At 49.4% G+C, this 20,263-nt stretch overlaps 1 protein-coding gene across 10 annotated transcripts in view; it reads right to left on the bottom strand.

Moving 5' to 3' along the window:
• Positions 1–750: 750 nt before the first annotated feature.
• The window catches only part of POU2F2 (POU class 2 homeobox 2), a 40,081-nt gene continuing 20,568 nt past the window's right edge, over positions 751–20,263 (bottom strand). For 3 of the 10 annotated variants that reach the window (XM_049901043.1, XM_049901036.1, XM_049901038.1), the window contains 10 exons: positions 10,888–10,993; positions 10,707–10,798; positions 7,504–7,617; positions 7,224–7,365; positions 6,984–7,132; positions 6,732–6,908; positions 4,735–4,801; positions 2,614–2,815; positions 2,402–2,475; positions 751–2,122 (listed from right to left, as the gene is read on the bottom strand). In XM_049901043.1, the coding sequence (XP_049757000.1) occupies positions 1,782–2,122; positions 2,402–2,475; positions 2,614–2,815; positions 4,735–4,801; positions 6,732–6,908; positions 6,984–7,132; positions 7,224–7,365; positions 7,504–7,617; positions 10,707–10,798; positions 10,888–10,993 (1,464 nt within the window). In that variant the 3' untranslated portion in view covers positions 751–1,781. Of the gene's footprint in view, positions 2,123–2,401; positions 2,476–2,613; positions 2,816–4,734; positions 4,802–6,731; positions 6,909–6,983; positions 7,133–7,223; positions 7,366–7,503; positions 7,666–10,706; positions 10,799–10,887; positions 10,994–20,263 lie in introns of all 10 variants that reach the window. The other 7 variants (XM_049901035.1, XM_049901037.1, XM_049901044.1 and 4 more) reach the window with 4 other exon arrangements.

Genomic DNA, 20,263 nt, shown 5'->3' with positions numbered 1-20,263 from the left:
TCAGTTGATTGGGGGGGCGGGGAGTTTGGGGCTGTTCACCCCAGTCCCTGACACCCTCTCTCAGCCCTGCCCCCCCACTTCCATCACCTGGGCTGAGGGACAGGCCCTGCCCCAGCCGCCCCCCTCCGGCTTTCCCGAAGACGACGTCCATGAGGTATTTTGTGAAGAGAAAGAAGCATCCATCCTTCCATCCGCCTCGGGGACCAAGGGCCCGGACCACTGGTGCAGGGCTTGGCTCCACCTCGCGGTTCCTTCTTATTCTTGAAGAGTCCTAATCTTCTTTCCCTTAAATATATATATATATATATAAATTCTTTTTTTTTCTAGTTTTAATTTATTGTTTGCTTGGTTTTTTGTTTTTGGTTCAAAACTTCGTTGGCCTCCACAATAGCAGGAGGGCAAGGTGGTTCCCAGCGACGTCTGTTCTCTGTTGTCAAGATGTATCCAGGCCTGGGCAAACACAGGGTTTGGCCAAGACTCCAGGGAGGTCTTGTGGGAGTGGTGGCCACCAAGGCGCCCTCTCGGATGGGGACCACAGGTCATGGCACTGTCCCTACCACACAGACCCTGATGGGGAAGGCATCTCGAGGAAGCCCGCCACTGGGGTGCATGCGTGTGTGCATGTGGGGGGGGGGGTGGTGAGGAAGAGGCATCTGCCAGTATCAGGGGTACATGGGGTAGGAAGAGCGAGGTGAGTTCTCTTTTTGGTTTCTGGTTAATGTCAAAGAACGTGAAGAAGGATCCCACGGATAGGCACTGGAATATGAATTTTTTTTTTTCAGGGAAACTGACAGAGGAGGATGGGAAAAAAGACAACTCGAATGCCCTCACCTATCCCCTCTTGCCTGAAACTTCACCCTCCCACAGGCTGGGGAGGGCAGTCACTTCCAGAGCAGAGGAGGGTGACAGAGTGGGGTAAGGACGTTTGAGAGCTAGAACTTGGCAAATAGGCCTAGCCCACCCTTCAAAGGGAAAAGTGGGGAGGTGCAGGGGGTGAAAAGTCATCCCCAGGCTTTCCCCTGAACTCTCCCCTGGCTGGGGGGAGGGAGGAGGCTCAAGCAAGACCCCCTGCCCAGGTGGGGAGAGCTCAGGGCCAGGGAAGAGGGGGACACAGGGGAGGGACACATTCTGTTGAGCGCAACGCTAAAAATTCTGTACATCCTTTGGATGAAGCTACTGAATATTTGGTGTAAGGTTGTTCAGGCCCTTTCTCTTTCACCTTCTGGAAAAGAACATTTGGTGGGTGGCTCTGAGCCCTACCCCATCTGGTCCGGGCTGTGCCCTGTCTTCGCAGGCCCAGGGCCAGGGCTAGGACCAGGAAGCTGGCACATTCTCTCTTTCCTTCTCTGGCCCCCGCTGGGGAGGCAAAGCTGGGGGTGAGCCCCACAGCCAGGGGCTCAGCATGAGGTCCACCCTGCCAGAGGCTTCTCCCCCCGCCCCCGGCTGGGTTCGTATTTGGTGTCGTAGCGGTGAGGCTGAGCACGCTGAGGTCTGGCTCGCGACTGGTTTTTGGCTTGACTGGTTTTGTAAAGGTTATTTTGTTTTTGTTTTTCACCTCAGGTTCCTTTGGGCAGCTGGTTTCTCTTGTGATTATTTTTGGTTTTCTTTGTTGATTTTTTTTTTTTTTTTTTTGGTTAGTTGGTTGTTTTTTTGGTCTTTCCTCCCTTGTCACTCCTGCTCCAGGGACCCCCTGTGTCCCCTCCACTGGCCACCTCATCCTTTTCACAGGCGGGGGACTGAGGTGGGGTCAGAGGAGTAGGAGGGGAGGCGGTGGCGGGTCCTCACTCGGGCTTGGACCCAGCCTCGGGCCCCGCTGGGCCTCCGGGGGTCTGTGCTGCCACCTCACTGCAAGTGGAGGAGGAGGAGGATGAAGACGAGGAGGACGAGGAGGAGGAGGAGAGGCCAGGAGACTTGCTGGAGATGGAGGCCGCCACGGCCGCAGCGGCTGCAGAGACCAGGCCCACACCAGGCGGGGCGCTGAGCAGGGGCAGCCCAGCGTGGTTCAAGAAGAGTGGCGAGGTCACCAGGCCGGGGCTCCCTGGGGCCGCGCCGGCCGCCCCTAGCACCAGGTTCCCGCTGCCATCAAGGCTGGTAAGGGGCAGGGTTCCACCAGAGGCCAGGGCTGGCGGGGAGAGAAAGAGGCTGGGCTGGGGGCACGCCGGGCCAGGCGACACCTTCACCTTCCAGCGTCCTGCCCAGAGTGCCCTCCCGCATCGTCCCCTCGGCCCACTGATCCCCAGCAGCAGCCCTCACACCCTCCCCAGGGGTGAGATGGGTATGAAGAGGCAAGAGACGCAGTGAGCAGGGGCAAGATGGCCTGGCTGAAGCAGCAATGGGGGGGGCTCGAGGCCCCGGGGGGGCAGGGCTGGTGACGATGGGGGTGACATGAGGCAGCACCCACCTTGGATGGTGGCCAAAGGGTTGTTGCTCATGAGGGCTGGACTCAGCCCGGAGCTCAACCCCACCATTGTGCTTCTGCAAGAGGCAAAGCAGAGGCGTTAGCAGGGGCGGAGACTCGCCTGCGGAACCGGGGTGCAGCTTCCCGCCCTGGAAGCAGCTGCGGCCCTGCTTCTCCCCACAGCCCCTCCTCCCCACCTACAGCTGCCCACTTACCCCGTGCTGGGGTTCAGGCCCGACAAGCCGATAGCCGAGTGGCTGCCTTGAGGGCTGGGATTTGTGCTGTTGGTGGTGGCCGGGGGTGGGGGAGTGACAGAGGGGATGGAATTGAGAGGGGGCGCAGCCCCGCCCCCGCCCCCGCCCCCTCCGGCTGTCCGGCTGGGGTGGAGCGTCCCCACAGCTGAGGATAAGGTAGTAACTGCCAAAGAAAGACAGAGAGATGGAGACTTCAGCTTACACTCGTCCTCCGCCGAGAAACCAGGCTCAACTCCCACTTCTTCCGGGCCCGGCTCACACAGGCCCCCTCAGTCAGAACAGACCAGACTTCCCTGCCCTCTCTTCCCAGAGCCATTTCTTGGTGCCATCTCCCATAGTGACAGTAATCATAATAATCGCAGAGGGGACAGCTGCCGGCTACGGAACCTTGCCCTGGGCCGGGGCTTGTGCGCGCTCTCAGCGCTACCAATGGCCACAGCACACCCCCGCACTCACACCTCAAATGCCCTTAGAGCGGATTACCATTGAAGAAGCGGGGGCGCCCCGAAGACACAGGCCTGTGGCTCCCTCTAGGGGCGAGGGAGGGGACGGTGCGAGGCACACTGCTGGAGGCCAGGTTGAGAATTCCCAGCTTTTGCCAGGATCTGGCTACGCCCCTGGGCAAGTGCCTTTACCTCTCTGACCTCAGTTCCCTCGTCTGGAAAATGGGGATGATAATAGAACTTATCGCAAAATGGGTGTGAGGATTAAATGAATGAATGAAGGTACTTTATAAAGGGCTTAGAACAATGTCAGGCACACCCTGACTATATCGGTTGCCATCCAATCGATTGGAACTCATGGCGACCCTATAGGACAGAGTGAAACTGCCCCCCATAGGGTTTCCAAGGTTCCAGTCTTTATGGAAGGAGACTGCTGCATCTTTCTCCCACGGAGCACCACCAGGGCTCCTGACTATAAACCTCTCACTTATTATTTCTTAACCTGAGTAGGGGAACATGGTGTTTGCTTTTATACTATTCTTATATGTATATATATATACATGGTGTTAAACATGCCCCATTCCTGAAGGGGGGAAGAGGGGACTCTGAGTACAAGTGTGTGTGTGTGTGTGTGTACATTCTTGTGAATGTATAATACATACCAAACCAAATAAAACAAACGCATTGCAGTCGAGTTGATTCTGACTCATAGCGACCCTATAGGACAAAGTAGAACTGCCCCGTACGGTTTCCAAGGAGCAGCTGGTGGATTAGAACTGCCGACCTTTTGGTTAGCAGCCTGGATTCTTAACCACTGAGCCACCAAGGCTCCATAATACATACAGGATGTATAATAATACATAATTTGAGTAGACTTCTCACTGATAATGACCTTATATGACAGAGTAGAACTGCCTAATAGAGTTTCCCAGGCTGTCATCTTTACAGGAGCAGATTGCCAAGTCTTCTCTCCTTCAGAGCCGCTGGTGGGTTCGAACTGCTGACCTTTCAGTTAGCAGCCGAGCGCTTAACCATTGTGCCACCAGGTTGTCAGCTGTGGTCAAGTTGGCCCCCAACTCATGGTGACCCCTTGCACAGTAGAACAAAACACTGCCCAGCTCTGTGCCATCCCCATGATCAGTTGAGGATCAGACCATTGTGCTCCATAGGGTTTTCACTGGCTGATTTTTGGAAGTAGATTGCCAGGCCTTTCTTCCAAGGAGCCTCTGGGGGGGTTCAAATGCCCATCCTTTGGGTTGGCAGTCGAGTGCATTAACCATTTACACCCCACAAACATATACATGTCTCCCGTATGTATTATACATTCACAGTAATTTTATAAAAACTGAGGCTCAGAGAGGTAAAGTAACTCCTTGAGTTCACACAGCTTATAAGTGACAGAGCTGGGGCTAGTACTCAAGTGCATCAGCTCTTAGCAACCCAACACTTTTCTCAATGAAACTGTGGAGCAGGTTGCAGCTGAGATACTCTGGCTGAGGAGGGCTGGGGCTGCCCTCCCCTGTCCATCCCCGCACCCCTCACCCCAGGCCCCCAGGCACCTAGAGTCACTGAGAACCCCAGGTTCCAGCCTGTGCCATGTCCTCCCACGCCCCCCTCACCGTCTTCTGTCCTCCCTGACCTGTTGTGCTCAGACTGCTGGAAGCTTGGGACAACGGCAAGGTCCCCGCGGCCCCTTGGGGTGTGACCTAGGGAGAGAGAAAGGAGGCACAGTTAGGCCACTACCTCTTGGCAGCCCCCTGGTGCTCCCCATGGATAGGTTCCCCCAGGACGGGGAAGAGGGACTCAGGGTACAAGGCTATATTGTGTATATGTATATTTGTATTATGCCATATGCCTTTCTTCACTTTGAGCCTAAAACCCGAAAAAAAAAAAAAAACAATCTCATTGTCGTTGAGTCAATTCCGGCTTATAGCAACCCTATAGGACAGAGTAGAACTGCCCCATAAGTTTTCCAGGGAGTAGCTCATAAATTTGAACTGCCGATCTCTTAGCTAGCAGCCTCAGCTCTTAACCACTGCGCCAGAACCTAGGTAATCCTAAATCACAAAGAGGAAGAAATTATTCTCTCAATCAAGAGTGGTTCCCACCCCGTCATGTGACACCTTCCTGTCTAGTCCAAGCCAGCCAGTCAGCCACCACACCAGCATCCTCTCTGTGCGCTGCTTCCCATCTGCAGTGACTGCACACCTGAAGCGCGGGCCGCTCCACAAGCACCTGGGGTCATGCGTACTGTGAGAGCGAAAATCCTAAACACAGTCCTTCGAAGAGTGGTGTTGGCAGGCAGCTCAGGAGAAACTGCTCAAAGTGACTCAGGCAAGAGAGGAGCAGGTCTGGTGCGTGCGTGCACGGCATGTGTGCACGTGCACATGTGCGTATGTGTGTGTGAGAAAGAGACAAGTACGGGAATGAGCGATGTCTCCGTGTCAATGCTGGGATGTCAGACCGCTGGATTTCCTGGGACCAGCCCACTGCGTCCTTCTTGGCCTGCCTGCCTACAGTCTCACTCAGGAGCCTCACTCGAAATTTGATCCTGTGCCTCCGCAGCTCAAAAACCCTCCTTAGTTCCTCATGGCCCGTGGTTCAAGTCCAAGCTCCTCAGCCTGAAACTTGGGGTGTTTGGTCCCTGTCCCCTCCCCCCAAAAAACCATACCCCTTTGCCATCGAGTCGATTCCGACTCCTAGTGGCCCATTTCCCTCAACACGCGCACACATATTCACTCATGCGTTCTGGCTCCAGCCACACCATATTGCACTGGGGCTCCTCAAACTGGGGTTCCTCAGTCCATCTCGGACTTCGAGCACACTGCCTGTCCACCTACAGGCCCTTCTCGCCCTCCTTCACAGGGCTTGCTAGCTCTTTCTTGTCCTTTAGCACTTAGCTGAGACAGCACCTCCTTCCCCACACCACGTCCCCATCAGCCAGGGACAGGCTCCTCCGGGCCCCTTGCTTCTCTGTGCCACAGCCCTTTCCACACTCATTAGATAAAGGGACTCCCGGTGTGTCTGATACTGAGTGGGTCTGCATGTGACCGTGGACCTGAATGCACACCCATGGGTGTAATGATGTCCAAAACCAAACCCGTTGCGGTGGAGTTGGTACCGACTCATAGCGATCCTACACATCAGAGCAGGGCTACCACGTATGGTTTCCAAGACTGTGACCATTACAGAAGCAGACTGCCACACACTTCTCCCCAGGAGCGGCCGGTGGGTTTGAACTGCTGAACTTTCAGTTAGCAGCTGAGTGCCTAACCACTGTGCCACCAGGGCTCCTTGTAATGATGTCACCACCAGGTCAATAAGCACTGTATCTGAGTGGCTGTGTGCCTGTGGAGTCTGTATCCCCTCCCTGGACACGTGTCTCCATCCCCATGTGGCTGTGTCTCTGTGGCTATGTCGTCGTGTGTCTGTGGGTGCCTGTATCCCCGACATGGGAAATTGGTTGTCCCTGTGTGACTGTGCTTCACCCTTACGAGAGTCTGTCCCCAGGGGTGACCTTCCCTGTGTCTGTTCTAGGCACTGTGGACCACAGGCAGGTGGAGCTTCACACAAGGCATCTGCTGAAGGGTGATGGGGAGGGGGCCTGTGGACCGGTGGAAGGGGGGCTCTTGGTACCAGATGGGGGCTGTAGCTGGCCGGCTTCCCCGGGCTGGGCAGCATGGGGGCCGCACTGCAGGGGTTGATGCGTTTCTCCTTCTGGCGTCGGTTGCAGAACCAGACGCGGATCACTTCCTTCTCCATGTGCAGCTGCTCGGCGATCAGCAGGATCTCCTCTGAGGTAGGCTTCTGGTTCTGCAGGCAGAGGGTTCGTCAGCCTGGCTGCTCCTCCCGCCACCCCCAAGGCCGCCCGGCAGTCACTGGCCTCACCGCTAGAAAGCTCTTCTCTAAGGCGAAGCGGACGTTTGTCTCGATGCTGGTCCTCTTCTTGCGTCTCCGGCCAGGGAGCCCGTCGAAACCCAGGCTGGGGCTGCTCAGCTGGTTGGGGCTGGGCAGGCTTGAGTCCACAGACATAGTTTCTGTGCCCGGGAGGAGATGAGGGCGGCATGAGGGGGTGCCTCTTCCAGCCCGCCACCCACTGTGTGCCCAGGAACCCTAGCCCAGTCCCACCTGCGTCGTTGAGCCACTTCTCCAGGAGGGGCTTGAGTTTGCACATGTTCTTGAAGCTCAGGTTGAGGGCCTCGAAGCGGGAGATGGTCGTTTGGCTGAAGTCATTGCCATACAGCTTGCCCATGGCCAGACCCACATCACCCTGGGCCAGTGGGGTGGGGATGGGGGCAGAGGTCAGGGCTGGGCCTTCTGGCACTGTGCCCACTCACGCCCACCAGTTGGCCATGCCCCTCCTGACCCCCTCTCCCCACGCCCGCCTGGCCTGCATGGTGGCCCAGACCTGCGTGAAGCCCAGCTTGATGCGGCGCTGCTTGAAGGTACGGGCAAACTGCTCCAGCTCCTCCAGGTCACTGGGCTCCTCGGGGTGGGACGGTGGCTCCAAGCATTTGGGGGGCTGCGGGTGCGAGAGGTGCGGGTCGGGCAGCGTGGGGCGGGTCACAGCCTGGTGGGGTGGGGAGTGGGTGGGATGCAGGATGGAGGGCCAGGATTGGGCCCAGTGATGGCTGGGCAGTTCCCCCCTCCCTGTGGTCCCAGCCTCTTCCTGCAGATGCCCTGCCACTGGCCACTGGCCCCCAGGAGGTGCCTCCACATTTGCGGTCACTTCCTGTCAAGCTTATTACCCGGATGCCTCATGTCCCTCTCTTGGAGCCTGCAGACTCCCAGAGGAGCAGCCAGCTTCCTCTGCCCAGCTGCCCACCACATGCTCAGGCCACAAGGAATGAAGGGCTCTTTCTCTGGAGCTAGGGTGGTGGTCTCATCCTCATCTCAGCCAGGAAAGCCAGGCCTGGCTCTGCCACCATCTTGCTGGACAACTCAGGGCAAGATTCCCAATCTACCTGGGCCTCAGTTTCCCCTTCTGCAGGGTGGGAACAATCACTGCTGCTCTGCCTATCCCATGTGGTTATTGGGAGAATCATGCTAAAAATGAGTAAGTGGCACATAAAATAAAAGTAGAAAAAATGGACAGGGACAGTGATTAGGGGGATTTACAAAGAACCAACTTCTCTCTCTGGAATGCTTCATTTCCGTAAAAATAAAAGGTCTGAAAGCAAACATGGTAAAAGGGTGGTGGGTGCAGGGACATTTGCTACATGTCCTTGACCCCCTGAAATCCTGGAATCAAATGTGTTTTGGAATTCAGAATTTTTTTTATTTTAGGAAGCCCACATGGGGGAAACCAAAGTCTCAGAGAAGAAACTAGTGTACAGGCTTGATAGCCTACACAAGCCATGGCCTCACCTACCCTGAGACCTGAAGAACTAGATGGTGCCCGGCTACCACTACCAACCATTCAGATCAGGGCCACAATAGATGAACCCTGATAGAACGGGAGAAAAACACGGAACAGAACTCAAATTCTTAAAAAGTCCAGACTTACTGGGCCAATTGAGACTAGAGCACTCCCTGAGACTATTGCCCTGAGACACTCTTTAAGCCTTGAATAGAAACTAGCCCCTGAGGTCACCTTTTAGCAACATAACAGATTGGCACACAAAATAAAGGATAATACCCATGAGTATGCTGTGCCATTAAAAAACCATCTAGCAACGAGGAGTATGTAGCAAGGTGTATACAAATGTTTGTATGAGAGACTGACTTGATTTGTAAACTTTCACTTAAAGCACAATAAAAATTAAAAAAAAAAAAAACCCATCTATATGAGACCAAAATGTCAACAATTACTCTAAAACAAAGATGAGAAGATAAGAGGGTAGGGAAACAAGAGCGCTGGAAATGGAACAACCAGAACACAATTAAAGAGAATGTTGACAAATTGTGAAAAATGTAACTAATGTCACCGAAAAATTCATGTTCAAATTGTCAAACGAGAACCTAATTTGCTGTGTCAAAAAACAAAACACGTTAAAATATTATTTAAAAAAAAAGTCCATGTGGGGCATGTATCACAGATCATGTTGACACCTGCTCCATCAAGGCCAAGGGCACCACTCTACCATCAGATACAGCAGCAACTCTGTGCCCAGATGTCACACCAAGAAAAGGCAGAAAGACCGCTGCCTCACCTCAGTTCGGGTTTTGCAGCCAAATGCGCTCTGATGCCAAAGTTACAAGAAAAGCTTGACTTTCAGAGCATTTTCAATTTCAGATATGCTGCTAAGACCTGTATTAGTCTCGAAACTTCAGTCTGTCTGAAATCGTTCATGTATTTTTGAAAGGGCTGGAAAAAGAAAAAAATGGGTAGGAAAGAGCTTTGAAATCCTTAAAAGAGTTGTGAAAGATCACTATGATGAAAGTGTAAGATGCGGGCAGCAAACTGGAAGAAAGTCCTGGGGGCTGGGCAGGTGACATGAATGAGCAAAGTCAGCCAGGTGGCCCCCGAAGTGGCCAGGACAGCCTGCCTTGGAGCAGCTGCTGTTCACTGCCCGCCAGGCAGACCTCGTCCTGCCAGATCGCCTGGTTTCTTAAGAGAAGCTGGGACTCTGGCCCTTTCTGGGAATTTAGCTGACAACTAATTCAATTACAAAAATACTGTATGGGCCAAATAAGACACGTCTGTGGTCCCTACTTTCAATCTCAGGTTTAGTAAGTGAACGTGAATTAGTACCCAACAGCCGCCTTCCTCAGAGAACCTTCCAGTTGTGGTGCTGGAGGAGCCCCGAGGTACTCTGTCATAGATTGAATTGTGTCCCCCCAAAAATATGTGTCAACTTGGTTAGGCCTCGATTCCCAGTATTCTGTGGTTGTCCTCCATTCTGTGATTGTAATTTTGTGTTAAAGAGGATTAGGGCAGGATTATGACACCACCCTTACCCAGGTCACATCCCTAACCCAATGTAAAGGGAGTTTCCCTGGGGTGTGGCCTCTTGAGAGATAAAAGGAAAAGGAAGTAAGCAGAGAGTTGGGGACCTCATACCACCGAGAAAGCAGCACCGGGAGCAGAGCACGTCCTTTGGACCTGGGCCCCCTGCGCCTGAGAAGCTCCTAAACTAGGGGAAGATTGAGGACAAGAACCTTCCTTCAGAGCTGACAGAGAAAGAAGCCTTCCCCTGGGGCCAATACTCTAAATTTGGACTTTTAGCCTATTTAACTGTGAAGAAATAAATTTCTCTTTGTTAAAGCCATCCATTTGTGGTATTTCTGTCATAGCAGCACTAGATGACTAAGACTCACCCTTAACCTAAAAGCTTGCGAACCCCCTGAAGTCCGCCGTGTTTGTTCACATGTGCTTTTGGGGGTGAGACAGGGGTCAAGTTCAAGGCTTTCATCAGAATCTCAAAGAAGCCCATGTGCCTGAAAAGATTAGGAACAACTGGTCTGGTGCTACTCCCTCGCTCCCAAAAGGAAAGAGGTGAGCTGGAGAGGAAGAGTGGCTTGCCTCCGGTCCCACAGCAAATCAGTGGCAGAGCTGGGCAGGGGGTGGGGCCAGGACTCCTGTCGTGGGCCCTGGTAGCTGTGGGCTGGGCCCATTCACCAGCCTGCGCCAGACCCTGCTGCTGGCCCATCCTCGGTGCATAGACTCACCTGTGTGGGCAGCCCGGCCCGGGGCTGGGAGGTCAGAAGAGCCCCCTGGGTTTGCTGAGGTAGCTGGAATAGATTTGGTGTCGGTAGCAGGCCTGGAGAGGAAAGGAGAGACACATGGAGTGAGGGGGAGGCAAGTCAAGTTCTGTGGAGGTGTCGGGAGGCCATGCGCTGGGGGCCTTACCTGGCTGACTCTGCTGGGTCTGCGGCAGCAGGAACTGAGCAGGTGGCTGGAGGTGGTGTCCTGGCACAAGCACCAGCTGCTGGAGCTGGAGGAGCTGCTGTATGTCCTGCAGAGAAGGGGACAGACAGACAGACAGCCTGAATCCCAGCCTCATGCTGCTGTCTCGGCATCACCCTGAGCCCCAAGGGGCTGAAGCCAGGAATATTATCTATTAGTATATTATTATTATTATTAAAAAAAAAAAAAAGTCCACGTGGGGCTGTTGGGCATGGGGCAGTGAGGGATGGCCCACGGGGTCCCTGAATGGCATACCTGAGCTTAGGGCTCCCGGGAGCCTTCTCCCAACCTTGGGGACCAAAGAGTTGGATCTCTGGTCCCAGGAGGGCTTGCTCTTATTTACCTTTTCTTTCTTGATGAAATATTTGCCTTGTCTTACATTCTTGCAGAACAAATAGAATCATTTAAGAATGTAAATCAGACCAAATCTTTCCTCCTTTTAAAACACTCCAAAGGTGAATAGACATTTCACCAAAGAGGACACACGAATGGCCACCAAACACTTGAAAAGATGCAAAGCATCATTAGCCATCAGAGAGCTGCAAATCAAAACCACAATGAGATACCATTTCACTCCCACTAGGAAGGCGAAGATTAAAAAAATAATAATAACAGAAAATAACAAATGTGGGCGGTGATGTGGGGAAATTGGTACTCATATCCATGGCTGGTAGGAATGCAAAATGGTATAGCCATTGCAGAAAACAATGTGGCGGTTCCTCAAAAAACTAAAAATAGAACTACCATACGACCCAGCAATTCCACTCCTGGATATATACTCAAAAGACTTGAAAGCAGAGACTCAAACAGAGACTTGTACCCCCAGTGTTCACTGCAGCACTGTTCACAATAGCCAAAAGGTGGGAACAACCTAAATACCCATCAACAGATGAGTGGATAAACAAAACATGATACAGACATACAATGGAATACTCCTCAGCCAGTAGAAGAAATGAAGTCTTGATACATGCTGCAATATGGATAGAGCTTCAAGACATCATGCTGAGTGAAATAAGCCAACAAAAGGACAAATATTGTATGACCTCACTTATACAAAAAGACAAAAAAAAAAAAGGCAAATGTATAGGGACCAAAGTTTATCAGTAATTACCAAGGGCAGGAAGGAGGGGGAAAAGACAGTTTAATGGTGATGGAAAAATCGCATTGATTAAGGGTAGGGTTGCAGAGCCAATTATTGTAATCGTTGTCAATAAGTTGTACACCTGTAAAAAGTTGAATTGGCAAAAGTTGTGTGATAGATACATTTACAACGATGACAAAAAAAAAAAAAGATAGCTGTTGAGGCTGCTTATGTACAATCAAACACCTCATGGGATCTGGTTCCTTGGCTTGAAGGTTTAGGGTCATGGTTTCACGGGACATCTCAGTTAACTGGACTAATAACGTGTTTAGTGCTTCCGTCCTACCTCCTAGTTCATTCAATAGTGCCTGGGGTCTTAAAAGTTGGCAAGTGGCCATCCAACACTCAACAATTGGTCTCTATTCACTTGGCGCAACAGAGGAAGAAGAATCAAGAATAGGAGGAGGCTTTGGAATGTGTGGCTAATTGCTTCCTTGAACAACTGCCTCCTTTGCCATGAGACCAGAAGAACTGGATGGTGCCTGGCTACCATTACTGAACATTTTGATCAAAGATTCCATAGAACAGTCTTGATCAAAAGGGGGAAAATGTAGAACAGAATTTCAAATTCTCATGGACTCTAGACTTTCTGAAACCACGGAGGGTGGATGAACTCCTGAAATTATTGCCCTGGGATAATCTTTAAATGGTAAACCAAAAATATCCCCTGAAGTCTTCTTTAAAGCAAACAATAGTTTAGCTTAATGAGTAAAAAAGTTCTGCCTTGAGCATTATGTTCTTTTAAGAACTATATGGGATCAAATTGACAATGGCAATTCAAAAGATTAGATAGGAACCTTAGAGGGTAGTCAGTTTATGTTAAAGGTGGAGGAACAACTCAGAAAAGGAGGGTGAGAATGGCTGTACAACTTGAAGAATGTAATCAATGTCACTTAATTGTACATATAGAAATGGTAGAATTGGTGTATGATTTGCTGTGTATATTCTCAACAACAACAACAACAACAAAACATTCCAAAGGCAATTTCACAATATCTGGAATGAGCTTTAAAATATACCCACTCCTCACTTATCGACACGGTTAGTTTCCAAAGACAAGGTCATTATGTGAAAATTGGTGTTATGGAAAAATGGAGGATGATCACATTAGATCACAAAATGGAAGATGACTACATCATTACACAACTGCCAAAGCACTGAGAATCACTGCCCAGCCAAGCTGACACATAACCATCACAGGCAGTGTTATCCTCGTTTCCCACCTTGGTATTCGTCATTGCCGGATGTATGTTGTTAATGCTCTAAATAGTCAGATAGTAGATTTTTTACTACTGTCGGAAATTCGAAATGTCAGATAATGAGAGAGTTGATAAGTGAGGAGTGGGTGTCCTCCAGCAAAGAGTGGGAGTGTAAATGGTTCAACCACTTTTGGAAAACTCTTTGGTATTATCTACTGAAGTTGAATATATACCTGCCTTATGCCCCAGCAATTCCGCTCCTGGGTCTAAGCCACCATAAATGCATACATGTGTTCACCAAAAGACGTGCACTGTAATGTTCACAGTAGATCCATTTGTAATAGTCAAACGTAAAGGCAGCCCAAATGTCCATCACTAGTAGAATGGGTAAATAAACCTTGACTCGGTGGAATGCTACACAGCAATGAGAATGAACAATCTACAGTCTACACTTACATGCAACAGTATAAACTTTCCAAACATAATTAAGTGAAAGGCGCTAGCCATGGTAGAGAACATCCTGTTTGATTCCATCTGTTCTATTTGCATGTTCAAAGTCAGGGCCGTAGTTCCCCTTGTGGGGTAAAGACTGAAAGGGACAGAGGAGGCCCTGGGAATCTGAGGGGCATGTTCAGTTTCTTGATCTGGGTGCCTTTACGTGGGTGTGCACAGCTTGGCTATTCATTGAGATGTACACTTACGATTTGTGCACTTTTCTGTATTTTATATACATCAATAATAATATACTTTTTAAAAGGAATGGGGCAGGGAAAGAGGGAGAGACAAAAAAAAAATCCAGAAAAAAAAAAAGTGAGGTGTATAGATGAAACAGGACTGGCAAAATGTTGGTATCTGTTCAGCTGGGTGATGGGTATATGGGGTTCATTACATCATTCCCTCTGTTTTTATGTGTTTGAGCACTTCCAGAAGAAAAAGCAAAACGCCTGTACACACACACACCCTGTGGTGGGGAGAGGAGCTAAAGTGGGGGCGACATGATCAGAGGGAAGGTGACGCCCCACAGGTGAGTTCAGGGAAGTGGGCGCTGGTTTGCATGTGAAGGAGTTGGTAAAGTCCTATAGAGTCCTTCAAGTAAAATAAAAATTAACAACAACACCCACACACACTGTATAAACTTTAGGCCCCACAAACTGGACCTACTCTCCTCTAAGCTTCATTTCTCACAATGCAATGGATTTGCTTAGGTGTATTTTTCCTCAGAGACTTGGTGGAGCAGTGGTTAAATACTCGGCTGCTAACTGAAAGGTCGGCAGTTCGAACCCACCGGCCCTTCCGCAGGAGAAAGACATGGCAATCATCTTCCATAAAGATTGTGGTTAGATGCCGTTGAGTCGGTTCTGAATCATAACGACCCTATGTACAACAGAACTAAACACTGCCCAGTCCTATGCCATCCTTGGCGACCTGGTGGCAGAGTGGTTAACAGCTCGGCTGCTAACCAAAAGGTTGGTAGTTCAAACCCACCAGCCGCTCCTTGGAAACCCTATGGGGCAGTTCTACTCTGTCCTATGGGGTCACTATGAGTCAGAACCGACTCGACGGCACCTAACAAACAAAACAACAACATGCCATCCTCACAACCATTGCTATGTTTGAGCCCATTGTTGCACCCACTGTGTCAATCCATCTCATTGAGGGTCTTTCTTTTTTTCGCTGACCCTCTCCTTTACTGAGCATAATGTCCTTCTCCAGGGACTATTCCCTCCTAATAACATGTCCCAAGCACATGAGATGAATCTCACCATCCTCATTTCTTAGGAGCTTTCTGGCTGTACTTCTTCCAAGATAGATTTGTTCATTCTTCTAGCAGTCCGTGGTATATTCAATATCCTTTGCCGACACCATAATTCAAAGGCATCAATTCTTCTTAGGTCTTCCTTATTCATTGGCCAGCTTTCACATGCATATGAGGTAATTGAAAATACTACGGCTTGGGTCAGGCACACCTTAGTCCTCAAAGTGACTTTTTTTTTTTTTTAACCCTTTAAAGAGGTCTTTTGCAAATTTGCCCAATGCAGTAAGTTGTTTGATTTCTTGATTGCTGCTTCCATGGGCACTGATGGTGGATCCAAGTAAAATGAAACCCTTGACAACTTCAATATTTTCTCCATTTATCATGATGTTGCTCATTGGTCCAGTTGTGAGGATTTTGTTTTCTTTATGTTGAGGTGTAATCCATACTGAAGGCTGTGGTCTTTGGTCTTTATCAGTAAGTGCTTCAAGTCTCTTAACTTTTAGGAAGCAAGGTTGTGTCATCTGCATATTGTAGGTTGTTAATAAGTCCTTCTCCAATCCTGATGCCACGTTCTTCTTCACAGAGTCCAGCTTCTTGGATTATTTGCTCAGGGTACAGATTGAATAAGTGTGGTGAAATGATACAACCCTGATGCATGCCTTCCCTGATTTTAAACCACACAGTATCCCCTTGTTCTGTTCAAACAACTACTTCTTGATCTATGTACCAGTTCCTCATGAGCACAATTAAGTGCTCTGGAATTCCCACTCTTCACAATGCTATCCATAATTTGTTATGATCCACACAGTCGAATGCCTTTGCATAGTCAATAAGACACAGGTAAACATCTTTCTGGTATTCATTCTCTGCTTTCAGCCAAGATGCATCTGATAATAGCAATGATATCCCTGGTCGCACGTCCTCTTCTGAATCCAGCAGTTCCTTGTCGATGTACTGCTACAACCATTTTTTGAATTATCTTCAGCAAAATTTTACTTATGTGTGATATTAATGACATTGTTGGATAATTTTTACATTGTTTGGTCACCTTTCTTTGGAATGGGTACAAACATGGATCTCTTCCAGTCTGTTGGCTAGTTAGTTGTCTTCCAAATTTCTTGGCATAGACGAGTGAGCACTTACAGCCCTGCATCTGTTTGTTGAAACATCTCGGTTGGTATTCCATCAATTCCTGGAGCCTTGTGTTTCGCCTTCAGTGCAGCTTGGACTTCTTCCTTCGGTACCATCAGTTCTTGATCATATGCTTCCTCCTGAAATGGTTGAATGTTGACCAATTCTCCATAAAGATTACAGTCTTGGAAACACAATGGGGCAGTCCTACCCTGTCCTATAGAGTTGCTAGGAGTCGGAATTGACTCAGTGGCAATGGGTTTTATTTTTCCTCATCTAGTCTGAGCCTCTAGAAAGCAGAGGTGGCGTCTTCTCTTTGTATCCCCAACAGGGCCTGGTAAGCACCCAGTAAATGCCCACTGAATTGAACTGAAATTAGTATCAGAAATAAAGCCTTGTTAGTATTTTTCTGATGTCCTATAACTCTTTTTTTTTTTTATAACTCTTAACTTGTTGATAAAAATATTTGTTAACTCCTGTCTCCCTCCCTAGCATGGCTCTCAGGGCAAGTTCCCCTTCCCCCCACAAAGGCCTAAAAGAGAGGTGTGCGCGGGTTTCTTTTTGAAACATCAGGGAGAGGAAAAGGATGGGGGAAATGCATGCCAGTGTGCAGCAGGTGTGACAACAGCAAGTCCAGATGAGAGACATTACATCCCTCCCCATCTCCCGGTTACTGGAACCAGAAACTTTAGGGTCAGCCTTGATTCCCACCTTTCCTTCCTCTCCCCCTGTTATAGACTGAATTGTGTCCCCCCAAAATATGTGTTGTAAATCCTAACCCCTATACTTGTAGTTATAATCCCATTCAGGACCGGGCTTTCTTGGTTATATTAACGAGGCAGTATAGGGTGTGTGTCTTAAATCAATTTCTTTTGAGATACAAACTGAGCAGATTAGAATAGAAAAAGAGAGCAGAGATAGGGGAAGATCGATGCCGCCCCACATGAAGATCACCAGGACACCAAATAACAAGAACCTTCCCCAGAGTCGACGCAGAAAGAAAGACTTTCCCTAGAGCCGGCACCCTGAGTTCAGACTCGTAGCCTCCTGAACTGCAAGAAAGTAAATTTCTGTTTATTAAAGCCACCCACTTGTGGCGTTCCTATTATAACAGCACTCGATGGCCAAGACACCCCCTTATATCCAATCCATCGGCAAATCCTCTGACTCCTTCCATGTCTCTCCCTCTCCACTGTCACCATCCTGGTCCAAGCCCCCATCCCCTTCCACACTGACTATCCATTCTCCCCAAAGCAGTCAGAGGGGTGTCTAATAAAATGGGGTTCTGAACTTTTCTGTGCCCTGAATTCTTTGCCAGCTGACAAAACCTACTGTCCCCTCCTCAGAATGTAAAAAAAGAAAATGCCTAAAAGAAAATATGTAGGATTTCATGTAGAAACTGTTAAATTGGTGTCTGTTTTGCTGTGTATACTCTTAACAACAACAAAATAAATAAAATCACATTAAAAATACATCGGATTTCAAATGAAATCAATTTTGCTGAAATACAGTTATCCAATGTATTTCAAATTGTGATATAGTCATCTATGGGCTTCTTTACTAACACATTAAATAACAAGATCGAGTAATAGGTCTGATGACTATAGGCAGCTCTTGGGTTATGAAGGTCCAACTTGCATACAACCAATAGTTATGAACCAACCCCCATAAAGCCTATTATATTAAAAATTCAAGGTACATACAATGTTTCCTAATGACAAACGGGCACTACTTTGCAATGTGTGTCAAAACATTACCATTATTACTGTACTGTTACGTTAAAGATGTTTTAATGTATCTGCAAGTGTTTCTTTAACCTTTTTTAGGCATAGAAAGGTGCGCTATATACTACTATATACTAAGACAAACATTTGACTAACTGACGTTAGATATGAACTACCTAACCGTTCCAACTTATGTACAAATTCAGCTTAAAGACAGACTTAGGAACGGTGCTTGTTTGTAATCTGGGGACTGCCTGTATTGTAATTTTAAAGCAGTGATGAGTGAAAACAGAGGTCTGCAACAATTGTAACAGATTATGAAAACATCTGTGCTTTCTATTGGTGACAAAGCCCAAGGATCGCTAATACTACTGTGGTCCATTGTCTATGTTCGTAATTAAAGGAGGTGCTACATTTTCTGTTAAACCCATCGCCTTCGAGTCAGTTCGACTCATAGCAACCTTATAGGACAGAGCAGAACCGCCCCATAGGGTTTCCAAGGCTGTAAACCTTTACAGAAGCAGACTGCCACGTCTGTCTCCAGTGGAGCTGCTGGTGGCTTCTAACCTTTCAGTTAGCAGCCGAGTGCTTAACCACTGTGCTAGCAGGGCTCCTTCATTTTCCCTTAAATAAAATATATATATATATATATATATTTTTTTTTTTTAGAGGTTAGTAAAAATTGAGATGTCATTTGTTTTCTACCCAGGTTCATGGACCTTCTGAATTCTATCCACCAGGGGTCCAGGTGAATTCCAGGTCCCTGTTCTAAAATGTAGGTCAAGCCATAAACCCTCCAGTGGTTTCATTACATTTCATGACACTTGCCATGGCCTGCGCAACCCAGGCCCCTGCTTGTCTCTCCTTCCTCACCTCCCACGACTCTTTCACTTCCTAACTCTGATCCAACCACACTGGTCTCCCTTCTGTTACTGAGCCCAGAAAGAAGACCTCACCTCAGGACTTGGACGTACAGTTCCCCCTTCTAGATCTGCACAGGGCAGGCCCCTCCTCATCATTCAAGTCTCTGTCAGATGCCCCCCCCCCGCCAAGAGAGGCCTCCCTGGCCACCGGCTCTGATAAGGGTCTTCCTTTCCCTCAGTCATTCTCTATTACACTACACTTTTGTCCTTCCTACCCATTATCTGCTTCCTGTCTGTCTCCCCGGTTAGAGGGGGTGTCAGCTCCATGAGGGCATGGACTTGTCTGCCTTGTTCTCCACTATAACCCCTGCCTAGAAAGGTGCCTGGGCATAATGGACGTTCACTAAATTAATATTTGCTCACTAAAGGAATGAACGAAGGAGGGAAAGGGAAGATATCTGGCCCAGGACTGAGGTTGGCCAATAGGAGGCACCATTTCTCCACAATCTAGAGGAAGCATGGCGATCTGCAACCACTTGGGGGCGTGTGGCGATGGCGCCCCAGCCCAACACCGAAGTTATAGTTGAGTGGAGAGATGCTGGGAAGGGCTCCAGACCAGGTTTCATGATTCAGCAGCTCTATCCTCAACCCGGGAGAAAAACTAGAACGGAGGGCTGGCAAAACCCCACTAAATCTGAGAAGGGAAGGGACCAGTCTTGATCATCACTGTGTTCTGATCACCTCCCAGTCCCAGTGCAGGTAAATGAATGAGGCAAAACCCAGGACAGGCTGCACTTGGCCGCAGCTGGGATTGGGGGCAGAAAAACTGAGGTATACAGTTTATATGATACATGGTGAACTGGAGGGTAGTTGTCCACTTTCCCATCTGGGCTAAATTCCCCCTGGGGGAAGGAGAAAGCCCTGGGGAGCAACTTGAGTCGGCCTGGGCCCCAGAGCCTGACGGCCCTGAGGTGGCCCAGCTGTGCGGCCCAGGTGTGCGCTTCACTCCAGCGCACAAACACCCCTCCCCTGTGGCTCTCACCCCCCAACAACAGGGTTGGTGTTGGCGTGTGGGTTGACACTCATTTGCCACCCTGATGTGGCCAATTATGACCAACTCTGGACACCCAGCTCTAAGACATGGCCAGCCCAGAGTAAGTCCAGAGTGGGGAGGATAAGAAGGGGAGGGACCTGGGGTCCGTGTAAATCATGCCTTGATAGATTGTGCTCAACGTGAGGACAGGCTCTCTGACTTTTGGCGGTGGGATGGGCGGCCAGGAAACAGGGAGCACCTTCATGGGAGGCAACTGGGTGAACTGCACCCCCTCCTGCCGAGAATGGTGTGGAGGGGGCTGCTGCATGCAGTGGGAGGTTAGACAGTGGGGTGCCAAGGTCCTTTCCAGCTGGGAAACTGAAGGGGTTGAGTCTTGGCCCTTTTGCAGGTTTCTTGTTCGGTGACATGAGGAAGCCAATTCTCTTTTCTGGGTCTTGGCCTCCTTGGCTGC

Source organism: Elephas maximus, chromosome 11 (assembly GCF_024166365.1).
Source record: "Elephas maximus indicus isolate mEleMax1 chromosome 11, mEleMax1 primary haplotype, whole genome shotgun sequence".
NCBI classification, from domain to species: Eukaryota; Metazoa; Chordata; class Mammalia; order Proboscidea; family Elephantidae; genus Elephas; species Elephas maximus.
The sequence above is the reverse complement of the archived record's forward strand: the minus strand, read 5'-3'. Positions and strand labels throughout refer to the sequence as shown.